The 23,734-nt window shown below is 51.4% G+C and overlaps 1 protein-coding gene across 10 annotated transcripts in view; it reads right to left on the minus strand.

Annotated features, from left to right (window-relative positions):
* NDST1 (N-deacetylase and N-sulfotransferase 1) overlaps positions 1-23,734 on the minus strand; it is a 72,609-nt gene that overhangs the window by 25,924 nt on the left and 22,951 nt on the right. For all 10 annotated transcript variants that reach the window (XM_038005962.2, XM_038005952.2, XM_038005947.2 and 7 more), the window contains 2 exons: positions 10,291-11,190; positions 3,745-4,239 (listed from right to left, as the gene is read on the minus strand). In XM_038005962.2, coding sequence (XP_037861890.1) covers positions 3,745-4,239; positions 10,291-10,803 — 1,008 coding nt within the window. In that variant the 5' untranslated portion in view covers positions 10,804-11,190. The remainder of the gene's footprint in view (positions 1-3,744; positions 4,240-10,290; positions 11,191-23,734) is intronic.

Here is a 23,734-nt window from a genome sequence, read left to right on the forward strand (position 1 = left end):
CAGATCACCTGAGGTCAGGAGTTCAAAACCAGCCTGACCAACATGGTGAAACCCTGTCTCTACTAAAAATACAAAATTAGCCAGGCATAGTGGCAGGCGCCTGTAACCCCAGCTACTCGGGAGGCTGAGGCAGAAGAATTGCTTGAACCCAGGAGGCAGAGGTTGCAGTGAGCGAAGATCGCGCCACTGCACCCCAGCCAGGGCAACAAGAGAGAAACTTCGCCTCAAAAAAAAAAAGAAAAGAAAGAAAAGGAAAAGAAAAAAGAAACCTGTAAGAGCCAGCTATGAGAGCACTTTACAAACTAAAAGTCCTGGCCCTCCCCAGGCAATGCAGTCACCACCAGCATCTTGCCAGGGCCGTGCACTGCCTGGTGGACACGCATGCTCCAGCTGTGTGGCCTTAGGCAAGTTACCTCAGCTCCCTGAGCCTCAGTGCCCACCTCTGTAAAATGGGACTTAGAACAATACCCACCTCACAGGGCTGCTATAAGGACCCAATGAAGCAATGCCCAGAAAGGGCTAAGCACAGGGACTCACCAAACCCTGAATAGGCAGCTGCTATTGGTATTATTTAAATTGTACTGTACAAGCTAATGAGGTAACATTCATGTCTCTGAAAGAAGGGCTCTGTTGTAGGCTGTGCTTGGGATTAAAAAAAAAACAAAAACAAAACAAAAAAAACTCTGCCCTTTCTGACTCACAAAAATGTTTAAGGCAAGTAGGATTATGGCTGGAGAAGCACTTTGCAATCTGAACTGAGCTGAGTGCGTGAAAGACGGTGCCTCTATTTGTATTTTTGGTTTGTATTCTATTTTTCTATTTCTATTGTTCTATAGAAATGGCTTCAGACTGCTATCATTCCTCTCACTTTAAAAATACAAAAAATAGAGCCAGGTGCGATGGCTCATGCTTATAAACCCAGCACTTTGGGAGGCCGAGGTGGGCGCAGCGCTTGACTCTGGGAGTTCCAGATCGGCCTGGGCAACATGGTGAAACCTGCCCTCTACAAAAAACTAGCTGGGTATGGTGGCATGTGCCTGTAATCCCAGCTACTCAGGAGGCTGAGGTGGGAGGACTGCTTGTGCTCAGATGGCTTGAGTGAGCTGTGATCCTGACACTGCACTCCAGCCTGGGTGGCAGAGTGAGACTCTATCTAAAAAAAAAAAAAAAAAAAAAAAAAAATTAGAATAGGGAAAATAAATGAGAGAGAGCTATTCAGGGCTTATAGGAAGACAGTGAGCCCAGGAGCCTGACTCCTCAGGCTCAACCTGACCCTGGACCACAGTCTCTCCAGAACCCACTGGACAGGCAGCAAGAACCCAGGTTCCTGCAGGAGAAAACGAGCATAGGCCACTGGAAGAACCCCTGAAGCAGAACGCAGAGCAATCTACCTTGCCAGAGGCAGGTGGTGGCACCGCGTGAAGACTTAGACGGGAAGGCTAAAATGGTCTTTAAACAGGACAGCCTTTAAGAGAATGGAATCTCAGGAGGAAACACAATGCGTAAAAGCAGCCCAAAGCAGCACTGCTGGTGCCACTGAGGCAGAGCCTGGAGGGCTGAACCTGGCACTGAAACATCCCCCTATCCAGGCACCTATGGGAGACCCCTGGGGTACCAGGAAACAGCCTGAAAACCTCCCATCCACCCCATCTCATCATTTTACTGCTGAGGCTCAGGCATGGGAGGGGACCTGCCCAAGTCACCTAGTCCATTAGGGTCAAATTAGGACTCGACTCAAATTAGGTCTTAACTCCCCAGACAGTGCCTGCTCCCGAATGCCATCCATTCTGCTCTTCTCTAGAAGTGTAAGGAAAAGGAGAGTTCACTCCTGACCAAGGCAGGGGGATGAATGCCACCAGGAACTTCCTTCCAGGCCCCAGGGCCAACCCCTACCAGAGATTTTGGAATTACTCAGAAAAGTATTCCTCTTACAAGTCTCTTTTTAAAGCCTCCTGCTAACATCAAAGTCAAGCCTGGGTTTGGTGTTAATATGTTTCTAACACTTGCTAATCTCCTATAAGACAGGACAGGCTATCAGCAGACAGCAGAATGTCTCTAGAATTTAATCCCCCTGTTTTGTTTTCACTGGATTTATTGTTATGGTTGCCCTCTATTTATGGCAACTGATCCAGATTTCCTATTTACACTAGGATGCCATCTCCTTTGCAAATAACTTTAAGTAAAATAGTGAGTAGATGAAAACTGTGTTTTAAAGATTGTTTAATGGTCTTAATTTGTAGGCTCTTTGTCACAATGACAGTTCACATGTGTGTAAAACCTTGTGGTCTGCAAAGTGCTTTTACATAGTTTTGCTTAGTAAACACTTTTTTTTTTTTTCTTTTTTTTTTGAGACAGGGTCTTGCTCTATGACCCAGGCTGGACAACGCCACACACAATCACGGTTCACTGCAGCGTCAACATCCCAAGCACAACCAATCCTCCTGCCTCAACCTCCCAGATAGCTAGGGCTACAGGACTACTACCACCACACCCAGCTAACGTTTTCTTTTGGTAGAGACAAGGTCTCCCTGTGTTGCTCAAGCTGCTCTCAAACTCCTGGGCTCAAGCAATCCTCCTGCCTGGGCCTCTCAAAGTGCTGGGATTACAAGCACAAGCCACCACACCCGGCCAGCAAACCTTTTTTGAATTAAACACATGCGTTCTACTGTCTACTTACACCTCAGTTAAAATCTGCCTCATGCATGATTCAAGCTCTCATCCTTATTTTAAGAGTTTTGTAGGCGCTCTGACATTAACATAAACATTTTTAAGAGTTAAAAATCATATTTAAATTAAAGGCGGATAAACAGCACTGTATAGCTCCCATCTTTGTCTGGATGTCTTCTTCCATAGATATTATACAAACTTAAACTCCACACTCCAGATGCAAAATTCCTCTATATTCAGTACTCCAATACAATAAAGGTTTATTTTTTTTAATTTTTTTTTTTTTTTTTTTTTTTTTTTGAGACAGAGTCTCCCTCTGTAGCCCAGGCTGGAGTGCAGTGGCGCCATCTCGGCTCACTGCAAGCTCCGCCTCCTGGGTTCAGGCCATTCTCCTGCCTCAGCCTCCTGAGTAGCTGGGACTACAGGCGCGTGCCACCACGCCCGGCTAATTTTTTGTATTTTTAGTAGAGACGAGGTTTCACTGTGGTCTCGATCTCCTGACCTCGTGATCCACCCACCTCGGCCTCCCAAAGTGCTGGGATTACAAGCGTGAGCTACCGCGCCCGGCCTTTTTAATTTTTTTGATACAGTCTCGCTCTGTCACCTAGGCTGGAGTGCAGTGGCACAGTCTCGGCTCACTGCAACCTCCACCTCCCGGGTTCAAGCAATTCTCCTGCCTCAGCCTCCTAAGTAGCCAGGATGATAGACATACGCCACCACACCTGGCTACTTCTTTTTGTATTTTTAGTAGAGATGGGGTTTCACCATGTTGGCCAGGCTGGTCTCAAACTCCTGACCTCAAGTGATCCGCCCACCTCAGGCTCCCAAAGTGCTGGGATTACAGGTGTGAGCCACCATGTCTGGCCAATGCTTCAATCAAGTTTTAAATGATACTTGCTTCAAATAAGACCATTAATAAAAACCAACTGGCAGGATAGGAAGTAGGGTGGGACTGTCTTTTTAAGTAACTCTCAGCACAGGGGAGATACAGACAGGGCACATCCACCACGGGGCACCTGAAGGCTGAAGCTTGCCAGGCCCTGCCTGCCTTGCCCAGTCTGGCATCCCCAGTCATACCTTCACGTCCTCCACCTTCATGCGTGTGCCCTCCTTGCCCACAAAGATGTCATCAATGTCCACCAGGATGTAGCGGTCCAATGGCAGGGAGAGGCGCTTCCCTGTGAGGAAGGCCACGGCGTCCACGAAGACAAGCTTGTGCAGCCAGAAGTTCAGGTTGTTGCCAAACAGCACACGCTGGATGCCATCGTGCAGGCCCAGGTCCTGGACCACAGTGGCGTGCAGTGCGGCGTGCAGGCCGGCGTCCGTGCCCAGGTGTGGAATGGATTCGGATGAGCGCGTCTTGGCCAGCAGCACCGGCTCATAGGTGGAGTGGTTTGACTGGAACACCGTCCAGTCCTCGCCGGGGAGCACACCCTTCTCCACCTCGCTAGGTCGCGTCACGTAGAGCAGCGGGGACTTGGGGTTGATGCTGCAGTCCTTCAGGCCCAGGTTTGAGTGCAGGAACAGGGGGAAGCCCTTGAGCTGCGCGCTCAGCAGGCTGTTCTCATTGGCCTGCAGTCAATGGGGGGCAGGAGGGGGAACAGAACTGTCATATCCAGAACCTAAAGGACACAGACTCTCACATGTGGACCATAACAGTGGTATCAGTATTCACCAATATTCATGGAAGGCTCACCACCCTGGCCCTGCACTCCACCCTGCACAATAATATACTCACAAACACACATGACTCACTTACCAAAGTCAGGCACTCGGTGCTGTGCACTTTGCAGACAGGAATGCTGTTAATCCTCCAATGACCCCATGATGGAGACACTGCTCTCATACCCATTTTACACATAGGAGATGGGGCCTAGAGAGGCTAAACCACACAGAAGAAAATCTAGCAGTTGAGAACATGAATCCTGCTAGACTGCCTGACTTTGGGCAAGTTATATCACCTCTCTGTGCCTCAGTTTCTGCTGTAAAATGTGGCTAAGAACAGAAAATAACTCCAGGGATGGTAGAGGATGATCAGTATCAATACCAGCAAAGTGCTCAGAATAGGGCCTGTGGCATGATCAGAAACTGCTCATTCAGTCCTCATATCAGCCTGCGTATCCCACTTCACAGGTGTGGAAACCAAGGCTTGGAGGGGCACGCTGCCCTCAGTAGCACAGTGGTTGGCAGGAGCTATGAATCACTGCCAAGAGATCGAGCCCTAGCACTCACACACCTAACCACCAGGTGTGGTTGCCTGGGATTTCCAAACTGGCTCTGGCCACGCAACCTTTTCTTCAGGAGACATCTTAACGTGGATGCCAATGCGGACGCTCAAAGAGGAGGTTTCTGCTGGGGGTGCCCCATATGCTCCTAGCACTCCAGAGGCCACTCCCTCACCATGGTGCCTGCCTGGTCATTGCCATCAGTGGTGAAGTCTCTGCCTCCCTTCTCTCAAGGTATGCAGCTGCCTAGTTCCCTGGAAGTCTGAAGTCAGTGTGCCCCAGTCCCATCTTCCCTAGGCTCACAGCCCCTGTTCCTTCCTCACCCTCTCAGCTACCTGCCCCTGAATATGGTACAATTTGTCCTTGTTCCTGTGCCAATTCCATTCTGTCTTCTTGGCCTGACAAACCCCTGCTCATACTTCAAACCCAATGCATATATCCTCTTCTCTGCACTGGCCTCCCTGAGACCATGTTAAAGCCTCAGCTGCAGCATTTCTCACCTCAGCTGCAATATTATATTTTCAGCATTCTATCTCCCACCAGCCTGCAACCCCTTAAGTTCAGGGGCTATGATGTTTCACCTTTGGATCCCTGGTGCCCAGCTTGATACCCAGCAGGAACACACACAATTTAATGCAGAACTGGATTTTTAAAAGGAATAAAAGAGGAACAGCCAGCTCTCCAGTACCTGGCATATGATAGATGCTCAACACAGGTTTCATCTGTTCATTCTACAACTATTCACTGTGTCAGGCACTGTTTTAAGTGCCAGTGATACAGTGAGAAAAACAAAGACTTGGCCCCTGCTCTCATGAACCTTAAAATCAAGGAGGGAAGAGAGACATTCACCAAAATCACAGGAATAAATGTAAAACTTCAGTGTGGCACATGCTACACAGAGGAGGTTCATATTTGTGGAACAGTAGACCACTGGGCACAGTTAGTGGGCTCAGGAGGTCTCCTGAAGAAAGGGACTTTTGAGCTAACATTTAAAGAACAAATGAGCACAAACAAAGGGAAAGGTAGAGGCCAAGAATAGCAAGTGCAAAGGCCCTGAGGTAGGACAGGACTTAACGTGGCCAAGGAATAGCAAGAAGGCAGCAGAGTGAACAAGAGGGAACGGAGGAGCTGAGGCAGTTAGGTCAGCTGGAGTCAGACCTGCAGGGTGCTGGAGGCTTGAAGCAGCAGCAGGAAGCCCTCAAAGACTCCATCAAAGGATGATAGGTTTCAATTTGCATTTTAAAAAGATCCATGTGGCTGCTGCGTGGAGAGTGAGTGGGGCAGGGCAAAGCAAAATGACTTTGGAGGGGGAGATGGGGTCACGTGTGGGCCCCCGAGGAGAGCTGCTCAGGGGGCACTCACAGGGGCGTGCAAGTCAGTGGTGGGCGCGGGGTAAAGTCTCGGCTGAGCCTGTGCCCGTTGCAGAGCTGCACTTGTCCAGAAGAGTGCCTTTCACTCATCTCCTCTAATTCCCAAAAAGGCTCTGCAGGGCCCTGGCCTCATAAACCACATTAAGAAGCCTGCATGTGATTCTCCAAACATCAAGAGTACCTCCCCACCCTGTCCTGAGCCAGCCTCAGGTGCTGAGGCCCAGCGCACAGCCCAATCCTCAGCTACCTCCCCAGCTCCAGGCTGCTCACGACTCCTAAGACAGCCCTGACCAAGGATGGGAACTACTTGGGCTGCGTGGGGACAAAAGCGGTAGGGCCCTGAGACATTTCAGGCCTTGTCCGTTGCCTGCTGAGGCCTGGGATGCCACACAGGACCGCGGGTGCTGAGGGATCCCATTTCAAAGTCCCGACCCTGAGCTGACTGCCAGGTGCTGGCGGCTCAGTCAGCTGCCCAGCCATCCGGGAAGGCAGAAAGCCAAGCCACTGATGGCCTATCCGCTGGCAACGAAACGAACCAGCCAAGAAGGGAATGGAGGGCCTCAGCACCGAGAGGCTGGCCTCACTGCAGGCCTCACCCCACAGCACTGGAAATCCCTCTTGCTCCTCACCACTGAGGACCCACTCCGGAGACACCAAATCTTCCAATGGGGTCTGCCAGGCAGAGGGAGGAGGAGCCCTGATTCGGGAATGCCGAGGTGGAGGCCAAGCACAGACCTCACCATTACCTGGGGGACCTTGGGAATCCCACATCTCCTCTCTGAGCCTCAGGCTCCCTGTCAGTCCACTTGCTCTTATATTATCTCCTATGGCTGGGTTAGAAACAACAAGCTTGACTATCAGATCTTCGTTCTATGACTTACCACAGGTTGAGCATCCCTAATCTGAAAATCCAAAATGCTCCAAAATCCAAAACTTTTTGAGCACCAGTGTGACCCCCAAAGGTCATGCTCAAAGGAAATGCTTATTGCAGCATTCTGGATTTCAGATTGTCAGATTAGGGACGCTCAACTGGTAAGTAGAATGCAAGCATTCCAAAATCTGAGACCCTTCTGGTCTCCAGTATTTCAGACAAGAGACACTCAACCTGTAGCTATGTCATTCTGGACAAACCATTTAACTTTTTGAACCTCAGGTCCTTATCTGAAAATAAAATGCCTACTTCACAGAATAGCTATGAGAGTTAGCCATGAAATGCCTGCAAAGCACTGAGCTCAGTGACTGGGACACAACAGTGAAAAGGTGAGGTAGTCCTTGCCAGACCCCTGCCAGGGTGTGTTTAGCTCCAGGTCACCTGGAATTTCAAGGACGAGGCATGACAGTGCCAGGAAGTAGGGATCCAGATGAGGGTGACCCTATTCCCACCCTCCAAGATCTCACAGGGGCACACATTGGTCAGGACCACAAGACAGACACAGCGCTACCACCGCTGTATGCTGAACCTGGAGATGACAAAGCATGATAGCTGCCATCTATTGAGTGGCTCCGGTACCAGACAATGGGCTCAGTGCTCCCCACCCACCATCTTGTTTTCAACACAGAAAAGTGAGGCAGGAGCTGTAATTGGCCCCGCTTTGCAGATGAGTTGAGCATTTTTACCCAAAGTCACTCTGTTTCTAAGTGACAGAGAGATCTGAACCTGTCTGGACTTTTAAGTCCCTGCTCTCACACTGCCCTGGGAATCCAGCATCAGTGGGAACTGGAAAATGAGTCTCCAGATCCCTGGAGCCCACAAACACTCCCCACTTGGCAAGTTCAGCACACAGCAGAGAAGCTGGTCTTGCGGAAAGAGTGGAGAGATGTACCTTGACCACCAGGGGGCATGCATTTGAGCAGAAAATCACAGGCCTCTCCTCAAAACCAAGGATAGTCTTGTCCTAGGCAACAGGGTAGGAAGAGCACCAAGTCCTGGAATTACCACTGGCCCACAGTGAGACTCTGAATGTGTCCCCACCCCTCTCTGGGTCTCCTGTTCACCTTCTGCAGAGCAAGGAACTGGGGCCAGACAGCACCCAGCTCCACTGTACCAATTATGCCCAATGACCACAGCCCACTGCCTGGTCCCCAGAAACAGTGGGAGCTCTGTGCACTGGGTGTGACCTCTGATGCCACTTCTCCTGAATAAATGGCATGTGAGGCTCCTGGACTCATCACATCGTGGTTAAGACTAAGGCCTCTGGGGCCAGACTGCTTGAGTTCAAATACCAGACCTATACTCATCAGAGGCGTAAGCCTGGACACACTGCTTATCCTCTCTTTGCCTCAGTTTCCTCCTATCTTAAATCAGTCTGCTAGCCACCTGCCTTGGTGTGAAGTGTGTGAATCTGCATGACGCATGTAGATGGTGCATGGCACTGAGTGAGCACTCAATAAACGCCAGCAGTCCTGACGCTTTTCAGGCCTGGGGCTCTGAATAGAACTTAATGAAGTTCATGGCAGGAAAGGGTGCAGAGTCCAAGAGAAAAGAGAAAAACAGACAATGAAGATAGTCTGACTTGATGTCATTGTAAAGCCATAAATCAGGCCAGCGTTCCCCTGAGGGCACTCTGTAAAAGAAAGGGTTTTGTGATCAAGCCAGTTGAGAACAAATCTCACTGGTTGCTCTACTGCAGGACTTCTAAGGGCCTTCAAATCCTTGGCTCACAACACCTTTCAGTGGCAGAGCTTCCTGCTGTATTAGTGTGTGAAAGAACATGCCATGAGAAACCCTGCAGGAGACAGGGCCCAGTGCACAAGCACACCAGGAAGGCCTGGCACAAACGGGCACCCAGCAGCAGACACAGGCCACTTCTGACCCATCTCCCGCTCCTCCTCTCCCACTTCTCCTCTCCTGGCTCACACCAAGCAAGAGGCTGCTTTAGGACTTGTGCACTTACTGTCCCTTCTTCCTGGAAGGCTCTTTGCGCAGAAAGCCACAGAGCTCCTCCCTTCACTTATTTCAGGTCACTTTATCAAAGACGACTTTCCCAAAATAATGTCAAACTCCCACCCCCACTGCCCTCTGTGCCCTTTCCCTGCTTTGTTGCTTTTTGTACTGATCACACCTGCCCCATCCTGTGTTTATTTGCTCACTGCCTGTCACCCACCCCCTACCACAGCACTGAAATGCCAGCTCCATGACAGCAGGAACTTTGACTACTTCGATCACCACTAGCACAGGACCACAAACACTGTGAGTGCTCAGTAAATATTTGTTGAATGAAGGAACAAATTCCCTGCCACCTCCAAAGCATCCAACTAGAGTCCCAACTAGTGTCTGTTTTCATCTTGCAGGTCAGACTTCTCTGACCACAGCCTCTGGATCCCCCGCCATTCCCAACCTCCCCGCCCCAAGGACAGATTCTCTGTGACACCCTTTCTACAAGGACCCCAATCCCAGCGGTCATTCTGGGAGCCCCATAAAGCCCAGAGCAGCTCCCCATCTGCCCAGCGGGATTTCATTCTTCTCTTTCTCCTCATGCAAAATGGCTCTGGGTCAGGAGGTACATTAACGCCGTACTCCACCACCACCAAGAGGAAAGAGCATGGGATAGAGAGCCCAAACTATCCATGTCTAGTTTCAAATCTTGGCTTCCCCACTTACAGGCTGCATAACCTTACATAAGTAACTTAACCCCCAGAGCCTTGGTTCGCTCATCTGAAATATGGGTGCACACGCCCTCCCTAGGGGAGGTTGCCTTGACAGGTTTTGGGGCACCTAGCAGAGCATGCCCCTCTGACTTCACACTTATCCCTGTGGCCTCCTTTACACAAGCACCTGCTGTGTGCTGGACCCCATGCACAGCAGGCGATCCCCCTGGCACGCTCCCCTAATACTTACTAAGCACTTGCCAGGCAGTGGGCACCACAGGCTCCCAGTGCTTTACCTATACTCACTCATTTAACCCTCCCAACAACCCCGGGAGGCGGGTGCTACCATTACACCCACTTCACAGATGAGAAGTCAGGCACTGAGCTGTGAGTCTGGAGAGGGGGCTCCGAACTGCTAAAGGACCCTGCTTCTTGTGTACCTTGAAGAAGCCAATGATGCCCACGCCGTAGGCCACACAGTACTTGTCCAGCAGCTCCCGGTTCCAGGCGTCCAGGTTGACATACTTGAGGATGTTCTCATAGATGATGAGGGCGAAGCGGCCACGGCCCTTGTCAGTGAGCGTGGGCATGTCACCCTTGCCCGGCGCAATCTCTGTGCGGTATTTGAAGCGGCTGGACTCCAGGATGGCCACCACCTCCTGGCCCAGTTGCGAGTAGAGGCTCTCCACAAAGACCAGCACCAACGGGTCCGTGCGGGAAGGGGTGGCTGCCTGCACAGGCTTGAGCGGCAGCAGGCGACTGGGGGCCACGGGCGGCGGGTCCCCGCAGTCAGGCTCGGGGGCATCCGCCGAGGGCTCCAGGCCTCGCTTCCAGCCATATAGGTAGTAGGCCGAGATGAAAACGCTAAACAGGCAGAAGACGAACAGCAGGAAAAGGACAGCCTGCGGGGACACGTGCCGACACAGCCTCCGGAGGCATGCCAGGGCAGGCATCCTGGCCTCCGAGACCTTGGCCACCGGAGGCCCGGCCTGCCCTGGCTACCCCAAGGCCCCACACAGGAGGAGACACGAGAATCGTCCACTGACCAACAAATTCACAGAGACTTAGGAAGCAAGGCCCTTGTGGGGCACTGGGAGTGGAGGATCTGGGCCCCCAGTCCTTCCTCCCAGCCAGGGGCGCAGTCCACAGGCTGGTCACGCTCCTTCCTTCCTCCGCGCCCCTTTATGTCACCATGGCAAACCCCCGCGTGGTCCTGTGCAGAGCAGAAGTGCCCCAGGGCGTCAGGGCCTTCTGGGGGTGCAGGGCAGCAGGCCAGAGGACACTGGGCAGGCCTGGGGGTGCCGCATGCCGCTCACTCCTTGAGGCCCACGGGACTAAGGCTGTGGAGAGTGGAGAGAACAGGAGCGTCAGAGTGTGGGCTTCAGGGTTCAGCTAACTGTGGACACATGGGAGGTGACCTAAGAGTGCCCAAGTGCAAGTACGGCTGCTAAACCAAGGTTGCATGATTTGCAGCAAGCTCTTTAATATCTCTAAGCCCCCGTTTCCCCACTTGTAAAATGGGGCAGACAATAAATAATATGAACCCATCTCACGAGGGGTTGGAGGATTAAGTCCAACAACATTTGTAAATAACTTAGAGCAGTACCTAGCATATGGTATCCACAAATGGGAGTTGCTATTTTTGATCATTATCAGAGTCCAAGACTAGGCCAAGGAAAATCCAAGAGCAGGAAGGATGGGGAGAGATGATAAACATTTGCACAGCCTGGGAACTAGAGGTAGAATTCTAAATCACGACTGAATACCACATCCTCGCCATATTCCATTCCCTTCCTAACCTGTTGCTCTCTTTGAATGAGCCCAGCAGCCCCATCTGATAGATGGAAAGACTGAGTCTCCATCCGAGGAATGAAGGCTCAGAACGAAGCCAAGCCAGGATTCATTAGTGGGCTGCGAGGCATGTGTGACTTATCAGTGTGAGAAGGCCCCAGGTGACCATTACACCGTCCGAGCATCAGTGAGCTCATCTGTAACACCAGCACCCCCGCAGCTCATGGCTGTAGCTGAGCGTTAAGTAAATGTGTCTGAGGAGCTTGACACAAGAAACATGGCAGCTGTCATATTTGCCCCTCATGTAACCAGGCATCTCTCATCCTCGGGGTATGTACCCACAGGTGCACACAACAGCCCAGGACAACAGGTGACCAAACAGCCTTCCTGAGGATCGCTATACTGCCACAGGATGCAGAGGGGAGGCCTCCCCTGCCCTGGACCTTCTGTCCACCCAGGCAGCCAAAACTCTCAGTTCCAGCCTCCCCCTCAGCCTGAACCCCCCGCACCCAGGCCATGCCTCCTGGACTCGTCTCACTGGAAAGAGTTAATGAAGACCCACATACCCAACACAAAGGCCCCAATTCTCTCATCCCAAACAGCAACCCCAAGCACAGCCTTCCAGTCTCCCTTAAATAGTAATGAAGTCACAAAAAGTGAGATTTCCCAGCAACCTAAGGAGCAACTTTCTTTTCTTTTTTTTTTTTTTTTTTAGGCAGAGTTCACTCTTGTTGCCCAGACTGGACAATGGTGTGATATCGGCTTGCCACAACCTCCACCTCCTGGGTTCAAGTGATTCTCCTGCCACAGCCTCCTGAGTAGCTGGGATTACAAGCATGCAGCACCTCGCTCAGCTAATGTTTTATTTTTAGTAGAGATGGGGTTTCTCCATGTTGATCAGGCTGGTCTCGAACTCCTGACCTCAGGTGATTCGCCCGCCTTGGCCTACCAAACTGCTGCGATTATAGCCATGAGCCACCACACCTGGTCCCCAAGGAGCAATTTTCTATCAGTCACAGCGGCTCAAAGCTAGCAGGAGAGTTGCCCAGGTCTAGATGGAAGGTGTAAGAGCCAGGGCTAAAGAGGCCGGGGGGACTTCAAGGCTTGAGCCCAGCCTAGGGGGTAAAGATCTTTGAAATCCCTTCCAGCCCCAAGACCACACGATGTGCTTGGCATGGGTACAGCATGCCTCAGACCCAACAGCTGCACTTCCAGGAATTTATCCTAGAGGTATTACTGCACAAGTGTGTAAAGATGTCTGCACAAGAACACAAATCCTACTGCTGCTTATAACAGCAAATCCCAAACAATGGGAGATTGTAACACAAGGGTCGGGCGTGGTGGCTCATGCCTGTAATCCCAGAATTTTGGGAGGCCGAGGAAGGTGGATCACTTGAGGTCAGGAGTTCAAGACCAGCCTGGGCAAATGGTGAAACCTCATCTCTACTAAAAATACAAAAATTAGGCAGGCATGGTGACAGACACCTGTAGTCCCAGCTACTCAGGAGGCTGAGGCAGGGGAATCACTTGAACCTGGGAGGCGGAGGGTGCAGTCAGCCGAGATTACATCACTGCACTCCAGCCTGGGCGACAGAGCGAGACCCCATCTAAAAAAAAAAAAGAGGGAAATTATAATACAAGCATCACGATGAAATCCTAGGCAGCCATTTACAATATGTTGAAGAAGGACATGTACTGACATAGAAATATAATTACCATATAAATTGTCAAAGTCAAAAACATTTATAGGCCGGGCGCAGTGGCTCAAGCCTGTAATCCCAGCACTTTGGGAGGCCGAGACGGGCGGATCACGAGGTCAGGAGATCGAGACCATCCTGGCTAACACGGTGAAACCCCGTCTCTACCAAAAATACAAAAAACTAGCCGGGCAAGGTAGCGGGTGCCTGTAGTCCCAGCTACTCAGGAGGCTGAGGCAGGAGAATGGCGTGAACCCGGGAGGCGGAGCTTGCAGTGAGCTGAGATCTGGCCACTGCACTCCAGCCTGGGCGACAGAGCGAGACTCCGTCTCAAAAAAAAAAAAAAAAAAAAATTTATAAAACAGTTTGTACGTGTGGTCACAATTTTGTTAAACATTTTTGTGCATAGGCTAGAAACCGGTGCTAAATGCAAAAAAAAAAGAAAGAAAAAGAAAAAGAAACATTAACAGTGATTATCTCTGGGTGATTTTTATTTCCGTTTTTTGTTTGTGAAATGAGGAGGTGACTAGGATAACAGATCTGGTCTCAGCTCTGCCATGATGCACTGTGTGACCCCCTCTGGGCTTCCTGCATGTTAGAAGGGGGTTGGGACAGATGATCTCTGGGGGCTCCTTCACCTCTGATATTCTACATTTCAGTGCCAGTACCCTGAGGAACCAGAGGCAGCCAAGAAAATGGGCATCTGCAATGCAGTGGGATAAGTGTGACAGGCGGGGATGGGAGGGGTATTCAGAAGAACTCAGGGGTCCTTAACTCTTCTGGCAGGGAGAAGGAGGGGACAGGGAAGGCTTCCTGGAGGAAGGGTACCTAAGCTGACCAGAATAAGTAAGGGTTGGGCAGGGGTGGATAGAGGAAATGGCACATACCACAGCTTGGAGATAAGAGCATGTGTGGCGCTTTCCAGGGACTCCCTGCAATTCTAGCTGAGAGCAGGGCAAGAAGGAGCAGGTGTCCTGGGCAGAGCCAGGAAGGCTGGGGTGACTGGTCCTGTTTATACTCAGGGTACCCAGGTGTCCCATTTACCACTGATAAGGGCAGCCTGTGGCAGCAGCCCAGCCCCACCCCTTGGCCTAGGGCCAGGACAGAAGCACAGTGGGGAGGAGGCGGGGATGCCCTGATGGTGCCCCACCCACGTTGGCCACCCAACCCCACGGAAGTGGGGGAGAGCAGCCACCAGCCACTCCTCGCAGGCCTAAGTGCGGTGGTCAGTGACCCTCTATCAGATTAACAACCTTCCAGAGTGTGAATTATGCAGCTCAGAATCTCAAGAATGTGGGAGCCACGAACCCCTGTGGGAATCTGACATTTTTCAGACATAAAAAATATGCACATTAAAAAATGCACATGGTTGCCAGAGGTTGGGCGTTGAGAGTATGAATCAGCGGAGCAAAGAGAATTTTTTTGGCAGTGAAACTATGTGTATGAGACAACGATGGTGGATACATGTCATTATACATTTGTCCAAACCCACAGAATGCATACCACCAGGGCTGAACCCGAAAGTAAACTATGGACTCTGGGTGATGATGATGTGTCAATGCAGGGTCATCTGTTGTAACAAATTTACCACTCTGGGTTGGGCACAGTGGCTCACACCTGTAGTCCCCTGACCCTGGGAGGTGGAGGCAGGAGGATCACTTGAGGCTAGGAGTTTAAGACCAGCCTGGGCAATATAGCAAGACCCCCATCTCTACAAAGAAAGAAAAAAAATGAGCTGTGCCTGTAGACCCAGCTACTCAGGAGGCTGAGGCAGGAGGATCACTTGGGCCCATGAGGTCAAGACTACAGTGGCCATAATTGTGCCACTGCATTCCAGCCTGAGCGACACAGCAAGACACCATCTCAAAAAAAAAAAAAAAAAAAAAGTACCACTTTAGTGGGGGATGTTGATAATAGGGGAAGCTGTGTGTGTGTACAGGGGAAGAGGGCATATGGGAACTCTCTGTACCTTACTTTCAATTTTGCTGTGAATGTAAAACTAAAAATCTAAACAATAAAGTCATACACACACACACACACACACATATATACACACACATACATATGCTAGAAAATGTCATAATGGTGTGGTGGCTCTCACCTGTCATCCCAGCACTTTGGGAGGCTAAGGTGGGCGGATCACTTCAGGTTAGGAGTTCAAGACCAGCCTGACCAACATGGTGAAACCCCATATCCACTAAAAATATAAAAATTAGCTAGGCATGGTGGCAGGCATCTGTAATCCCAGCTACTCAGGAGGCTGAGGCAAGAGAATCACTTGAACCCGGGAGGCAGGGGCTGCAGTAAGGCGAGATCACACCACTGTACTCCAGCCTGTGCAATACAGCAAGACTCCATCTCAAAAAAATATATATCATAATAATTTCAAGGAGTTCAGAGCCTCCCTGTCACCCATCCACAGACCTAAAGTCCTAGACTAATGGACCCTACTGGTTACACATGCAGACTGGAGCCAAGTGGCTTCGGTTCAAAACTAAGCTCCACCACCTAGTAGCTGTGTAATCTTGGGCAAGTTATTTAACTTCTCAGTGCCTCAGTTTCCTAGCATGTAAAATGGAAATTCTACCTACTTCCCACGGTTGTGAACATTAAATGAGTTGATACATAAGATGCTCAGAACCATGCCCGGCACACAGCTGCTGTTATCACGCACCCCTGTTGCTTATTTAACATACTTATGACAATCCCTCACGATGCGGATCACAGCTTAGCTCACGAAGTGCTTTCAAGCTCATCCCTCTCTTGAGAGTCTGACAGCCCTAGGACTCAGGCAGGGGAGGGCAACTCATTTCACAGAGGGAGAGCAAGGGCTGAGGCAGGCAGGCACCAAACACACTTATTACACAGAGGGCCAGACAGCCAGGGCTGCTGTCCTCCCCTCACAGCATGCCTGAAAAGCAGCCCTATCTTTGGGAGCTGTGGCCCTTACTGGGAGCTGGCTGGCTGCCTGGATAGAAGCCAGGAAGCTAAAGATAAGGCCATGGCAAAACGCAGGGCAGAGGGAGAGCAAGGTAGCCCCTGTTCTCAGAGAAGGCCAAATACCCTGGGGTGGGGGTGGGCGGAGGGAAGTCAATTGCTTTGTAGCAAAGTGCTGGCCACTCAGCCTGCCGGCAAAGAGGACTTCCAGCACAGCCCCTCTGCAACCCACTCAGACGCCGCCACCCTCCACCCAAGGCCCTCCTCACCCGCCTGCACTCCAGAGCTCCCAAGGCTCAAGGGATAAATAACTGAGGGGCTCCTAATCCCCCAGGAGCCACCAAGGCCTCAAGGACAGCTGGGGCTGAGGCCTCAATGACCCCCACCACCCTGGGCTTGCTAGGCCTCACAGACATCACCAGCAGTTTCTCCTAAATTCCAGCCTCACCCAGATAGTCACCAATCTCGGGCAAGCATCGAGGCTTTTGCTGATGAAATTCCCATTGCCTGGAATGTCTCCCCCGACCCCTTGGGACACTTACTCATCTTTTAAGATCCCAGTTCCAAAGTCATGACCCCTCTGAAGTCATCTCCAACCACTGCCCCCTCTCCCACTCCTAAGTCTCATTCCTCAGGCTCCCCCGCCTCATCCCCACTCCACAGTGCAGAGGCTGAAAACCAGGACCGTGGAGTCCAAACAAAATGCAGACTGTGCTCTTTGGCTTGCACAGTATTTTTCTTTAATTTGGGATTTGTTAGCAACATTGTTAAATCAGGAGATTTTACATAAAAGTCAGAACTTCCAACTTTTCTCTAAAGAGGGCAAGTTCTGGTGACAATGGGCACACATCCTCACCCGCCACCATCAGCTGAGGCACTTAAGAGTGCCAGCCTCAAATGGGCCGTGTATCCTGCAGTTAACACCATCAGCATCTCTATGTACAGTCTCACAGCCAACCTCTTCCCTTCATTTGGCTTCCTGCCCAGGCCCTGGGTGTACCTGATCATGTGGTCTGTGCAGAGTAAACTGGGGGCATTCCTACACATGGGTCTACCTCTAGCCTGCAGATCTGTGGGACAAGACCAGGGCTTACTGACCTCTGCATAGGCCCTCACCGGCACCCGGCACAGAGCCCTCAGCACAAAACATGTCCTTTCTTCTTCCTCCCCCCATGCCCGGGTGCCACTCAAGGGCAGGAACTAAGTCTCATTCATCGTGGAAGCTCCCACTTTTCCCAGGGTCAGGTCCTTATTGAATACTCAGGATATGAATGAATGAGCAGCTGTTATTATTTCCAATTTACAGATAAGAAGACAAAGACTTCAAGGTGAAGTGACTGGCCACAGTCACATGGAAACCACCAAATCTTGACTCAAATGGGTTTCCTTCCTGACTTTGAGTTTGGTCTTTCATTCCTCCATGAAACCCAAGGGTTTCTACAATAAAAGTAACACCAACAACGTTATAATTATCATCATTATGAATACTGCCGCCATACCTTCAGCACATACTATAAGCCTGGCACTGTGCTAAGCACTTTTTCTTTTTTTGAGACGGAGTCTCACTCTGTCACCCAGGCTGGAGTGCAATGGCACGATCTGGGCTCACTGCAACCTCTCCCTCCCAGGTTCAAGCAATTCTCCCACCTCAGCCTCCCGAGTAGCTGCGATTACAGGCACCCACCATCATGCCTGGCTAATTTTTGTATTTTTGTAGATATGGGATTTTGCCATGTTGGCCAGGCTGGTCTTGAACTCCTGACCTCAGATGATCCACCCACGTCGGCTTCCCAAAGTGCTAGGATTACAGGTGTGAGCCACCACGTCCAGCCAGCCCTTTTTACACCTCATTTCATATAATCCTTACAACTAATATTGTCATCCACATTTACAGTTGAGTAAAATAAGGCTCAGAGAGGTTAAGTCACTTGCCCCACATCTAGTCAGTGGCAGAGCTGAAATGTGAACCCAGACCCCATGGGTGGGGGAGATAACTCCACAGCCTTCAGAGGAACCTTGGCTTGGGGTAGGCAGGGGCATGAGGGGAACCTCAGCCACAAAGGCCAGTGGCCCACAGTCCTCAGCCAGGCTCCCACTGCACTCCCCTAGCCCTAGCCCCAGCTTTCCCTGCCAAGGTGCTGAGGATAATGAATGAGATGCTCTGGTTGTCATGGAGATGCCATGGCAACGCTGCACTTTCGGGAAATACCACGGTAACCGTGGCCACTGCTCTGGAGTTGAAGTCCCTCTATCTAACATCCCCACCTGAAAACGTTCCCCTGGACCCATAAGAGAAAAGGGGCAGAGGTACAAGGAGCAAGCTGTCCAGAGACTGGGACCAGGGAAGGCGGTCCAGCTTGGGCTGTGATGAATCCATGGGCTCCAGGAATGAGCCCAAGAGCTCCATAAGAGCAGGTATGGAGACAGAGCAAGCCATGCCTTTCACGGTAAATTGTGCCCAGTAACCCAACTCACATGCACACAGTGCCTTCTGTGCACGAGCAGGCCTCCTGAGAAGGGCTGTGCACACCCTTCTATTTCACTCTAGTGGCGACAGCTAGCATAACAGTTAAAGGCCCAGACTGGGGCTAGCCTGCCTGAGCTTGAATCTTTGAATCTTCTCTTTCTTTTTTTAAGAGTCTTGCTTTGTTGCCCAGACTCATTCCAGCCTCCTCCTACTGGGTTCAAGCTTCGAGCGATTTTTGAATCGCAGCCTCCTGAGTAGCTGGGATTATAGGCGTCCGCCACCACACCCAGCTAATTTTTGTATTTTTAGCAGAGACGGGGTTTTGCCAAGTTGCCCAGGCTGGTCTCGAACTCCTGACCTCAAGTGATCCACCTGCCTCGGCCTCCCAAAGTGCTGGGATTATAGACATGAGCCACTGTGCCCAGCATATTTTCATTTTTTGAGACAGTGTCTTTCTCTGTTGCCCAGGCTGGAGTGCAGGGGCACATCACACTTACTGCAGCCTTGACTTTCCATGCTCAAGTGATCCTCCTACCTCAGCCTCCCAAGCAGCTAGGACTACAGGATTGCGCCACCATGCCCAGCTAATTTTTTAATACAGACAAGGTATCCCTATGTTGCCTAGGCTGGTCTTGAACTCCTGGGCTCAAGCAATCCTCCTGCCTTGGCTTCCCAAAGTGCTGGGATTACAGGTACGAGTCACTGCACCCAGCTGGGGCTTGAATGTTGGCTCCATTGTTTACGAGCCTCATGACCTTTGAGCAAATCTCTCAACCTCTCTGAACCTCAGTTTCACTAACTCTAAAATGGGGTTTACACTTATCTATCTTGCAGGGCGGCTGCCAAGACAAAGAGAGATGAGGCATGTAAAACACTGAGCTCAGTGCCTGGCACACGGTAATATAAGCTAATAAAATGATTACTCAGTAACAGATTTGGAAAGTGAAGCTCAGGAAGGAACTGGCCCAAGGCCACATATCAAATTAGTAGTCAATTGAGAAAGAGAGAGGAAGGGAGGCCAGGCTGACGCCAGAGGGAAGGAGCAAGAGAATGGGATCCAGGAAGGAGGTCTGAGATCTCTCTGGGAGTGCGGAACAAGCAAAGGACCTGTTTCCTCATCCTGTATTTATTGAGCACCACTAGGTGCCAAGCATGCCACTAGGCACTGAAAATGCAGTGGCGACCATGACCTTACCTCAAGGGTTTCTAGAGGTATCTGGAACCCAAGGTTTCATGTCTCTGGTACGACATGGCTGCAGTGAATGGGGGAAGATGCCCACGGCCCTGAATGCTCACCCAGCCCACATTTTATTTCCAGCCTAGGTCACTCTTGACAATGCCCTCTGTGGACCACACACCTCTCCCCACTCCCTCAACACACACACCACACTCACATGCACACGACAGGCTCAAACGGCATCATCATAGACATCTGCACCACATGCACAGGGGGTGGGGGCTGAGAGGAGGTCAGTGTAGAAAGAGCTCTGCCAGCAGCCTCAGAAGGATGTGAATGGGTACCTGGGCTTGGGCAGGGACTTGAGCAGGGGAGAGCATAGCAGTGGCTGCAGGCCTGGGAACAGGTAGCCCCACATGCACCCAGGGCCACTGCCCATAGGTGATCCAGCCCCTCCTAGCCGGTCACAGCCCCAGCACAGTCACATCATCACCCCCCACCCAGCCACACCCCACAGCTTCCTAGCTCCACCAGCCACCCTACCACAGCCTGCCCCACCCACCACATCCAGCCCAGCAAGGAAAATCCTCCACATTTGCTTCCCAGCTGTGCGGGAGTTTCTCCGCGTGATTACACCCCCGGGAGGCCGAGACCAGAAGCAAATCTCTTCCTCTGCTGTAATTTGCTGCATGCCCCATCCCCCATCACTCCCACAGTGCTGCCTGGCTGGGGGCCAAGCTGCCGCCTGTCACCCCAGAGTCCAGGACCACCACCACCAGGAAAGAGACTGTTGGAGGTCTGGCTCAGAGGCGCAGGGCCACAGAGAGCACAGTCTGCCCTGCAGTAAGCCCCTGGGGACACTGAGACCCAGAGAGAGGAAAGGACCTCCTGGCCTTGTGCCATCTGGTGTGCCCCACTCTCATTTACCTTGGTCCATTTTCTTGTCCATAAAAACCCTGTCCCTCCTCCTCCAATGCCAGCCTCAGCAGGGAAGTGAACAAGCCTGCTCTGGATTTCTAAAGTCCTGGTTGAGCTCCCCTGCTCCACATCCCACCACGCAACACCAGGTATCAGTTGTCCTTGCAACTAGAACGCGGGGCTCCCAACTTCACTGAAAGCTTTGCAAGGCACAAGCCGTCTCCTACCCACAGCAGGTGCTCAAAAGCCTTGTGCCCTTGCCAATTACCTTCCCCTCTGTGAATCTGCTACGCAGCATCTCCAAGCTAAATGCATTAATAACATTAACTTCCATTTATGAGACATGCCATGTCTGTGTTACGTGCCATTATTTCAACCTTACCACAGCACCATGACCTAGATTCCCCCCATTATACAGATGAGAAACTGAGGCCCAGAGAGGCCAGTCACTTGCTACAGCCCCCAGAGCTAACAAGAGGGTGAATGGGAACTTCAGCCCACAGCTGCTGGACTCCAGAGCCTGGGCCCCTCAACCCCCATCTCCGCAGCCCCTTTGTGATCACCTAAGACAGCTAACACTTGCCAGATGCCCTGCACATCCCATTCTCCATTCCCTTTGAATAGTTTTCTGTGTTTGTTTTCATCCATTTTATATGTGTTTTAGTATCACAAGCAGCCTCTTGTGATCTTTCTTGGAAGTAGCCCATAGATACCCATCAATCAACAAGGAAACAAAGCATTAAGCACTACTGTTTCACTCCCTGGTTCTCAACTTGTGAATCTGTTCTGGGTTACCTGGCAGGGAAGGCCCAACAGAAAACCTCAGGAACTTAGACCTCACTTGTTGAGAATGTGTCCTTCTTCCAACAGGGCTTGAGTTGCGAGTTTACCTTTGTACCAGCTCTGAAAAAAAGGGCTTACCGAGCAAACATACCAAACAGCCTGGGGGCGGGGCCATGTGGGAAGCACAGCAGGTCACCTGCCACCCTCCCGTCCCAAGGTCAGGACAGTCCTGACAGTCCTACTGAGGCTCTTCATGCACACCAAAGTTGTCAGGTCCCTCACATAGAATGTTATGCAATAGCCACAAAGCTTCTCAAAACGGGGCTCTCTGCCCACCCTATCCCCAAATCTGCCTATGACAGAGTCAAATCCATCCAGAACTATTTTTTTCTTAGGCTCAGATCACAGACACTCAAAAGGAACAAAGCAGCATATCCAAACACATATCATAACCTCCCTCACTGGTGGCCAACATTAAGCTCCTGTGAACATCTGGGGCTGTGCCAGGAGCCTTCCCTGCTCCAGCACGCTCAATCCTAACACCCTGAAAGAGGTGTCAGTGCTATGAGCACTTTACAGACAAGGAAATGGAGGTTCAGAGAGGGTAAGTAACTGCTCGAAGTCACACAGCTGGGCAGAGGTGGAGCTAGGATGCCCCTCCCAGCCCACCCCAGAGCCCCTGTTCATGACCCCTCTGCAGTCCTACTTTCCACACCATTCCCAAGCCAGGTCTGCAGCCCAGGAGAAAGGCTTCCTGCAGGCGACCAGCCCCAGGGCTGCTGACCCCGCTTCTCTAGCTGAGCTTCAGCCTCCTGGGAAAGCCTGCACTGCAGAGAGGTGCCCCATGGGACCCAGCAAGGCAGGACTTCAGCCACTGGGTCCTCATGCCCCCATCAGGTACCCCAATACAAGAAAGGGGTAGGGTGGCTGGGCGCAGTGGCCCCTGCCTGTAATCCCAGCACTTTGGGAGGCTGAGGAGGGCGGATCACAAGGTCTGGAGATTGAGACCATCCTGGCTAACACAGTGAAACCCCATCTCTACTAAAAATACAAAATTAGCCATATGTGTGGCACATGCCTGTAATCCCAGCAACTCCAGAGGCTGAGGCAGGAAATCGCTTGAACCCAGGAGGTGGAGATTGCAGCGAGCCGAGATGGTGCCATTGCACTCTAGCCTGAGCGAAACTCCATTTCAAAAAAAAAAGGGCGGGGGGGTACCTCCTGCCCCAGGCAGAGGCCTCATGCTAAGGAAGAGACAAGAGCAAGGGTCAGAAGCAGGAGATCTCAGCTAGCAGGGCACCGCAAAGGACAATGGTGAGCACCTCACCTCACGGCCTGGCACATGCCAGGCGCTTTACCAAGCACTTCTCAACCCTCACTTCACTTATTTGTCATTTATGCCCAGTGAAGTGAAAACAATTTTATCACACCCTGAGCTTCTTCTCCCCTATCTGCCTCCCCTGCAGAGGAGCTGGGAAATGTGGGTCACCACCAGCCCCCACCCTCCTCATGCCCAACTCCAGGCCTCAAATACACCCTGAGAGATTCCAAGGCACAGGCAGACTCAGGGGCCTCCATCTCATGGATGCAGAAGCCAAAATCCATGCGGGCCTGGAAACCACAACAGCCTCCCAGTCCTTCCTGAGGCCGTGAACACTCAGGGGATGAGAGGTCATTGTCCCCTGAATGAGCCAAGCTCCCCCAGCCTGTGAGGTCAGGCAGAATGTGGCCAGGAAGACAGAGGCGGGGGGTGCCACAGCCTCCATTGCTGCCTGTGAGTCTCTGGGCAAGTCCCTTCCCTTCTCTGAGCCTCAGTTTCGGCAACTGCAGTGAGGGGTATGGACTAGAGGAGACGTCTGTGACTTTCTGGGGGTTACAGAACCCTTTGAGAATCTAATGATGGCTATCAGCAGATTCTCTCCCCAGACACACAAATTCAGAGTGATTGTGACTGGCCCCCATCAAAAGCCAAGTTAAGAACATGGAAATTCTCTAGGGGCCCCTCTGGCTTTGACAAGCCATGGCTCTCACAGTCTAGACAGGACCAAAGCCACAAACACAACATCAGGGAGCCCCGGGATCTCACCATTCCAGCTTCCCCCATGGCCCTGAAG

The sequence above is a fragment of the Chlorocebus sabaeus genome, chromosome 23 (genome assembly GCF_047675955.1).
Source record: "Chlorocebus sabaeus isolate Y175 chromosome 23, mChlSab1.0.hap1, whole genome shotgun sequence".
Taxonomy (NCBI): domain Eukaryota; kingdom Metazoa; phylum Chordata; class Mammalia; order Primates; family Cercopithecidae; genus Chlorocebus; species Chlorocebus sabaeus.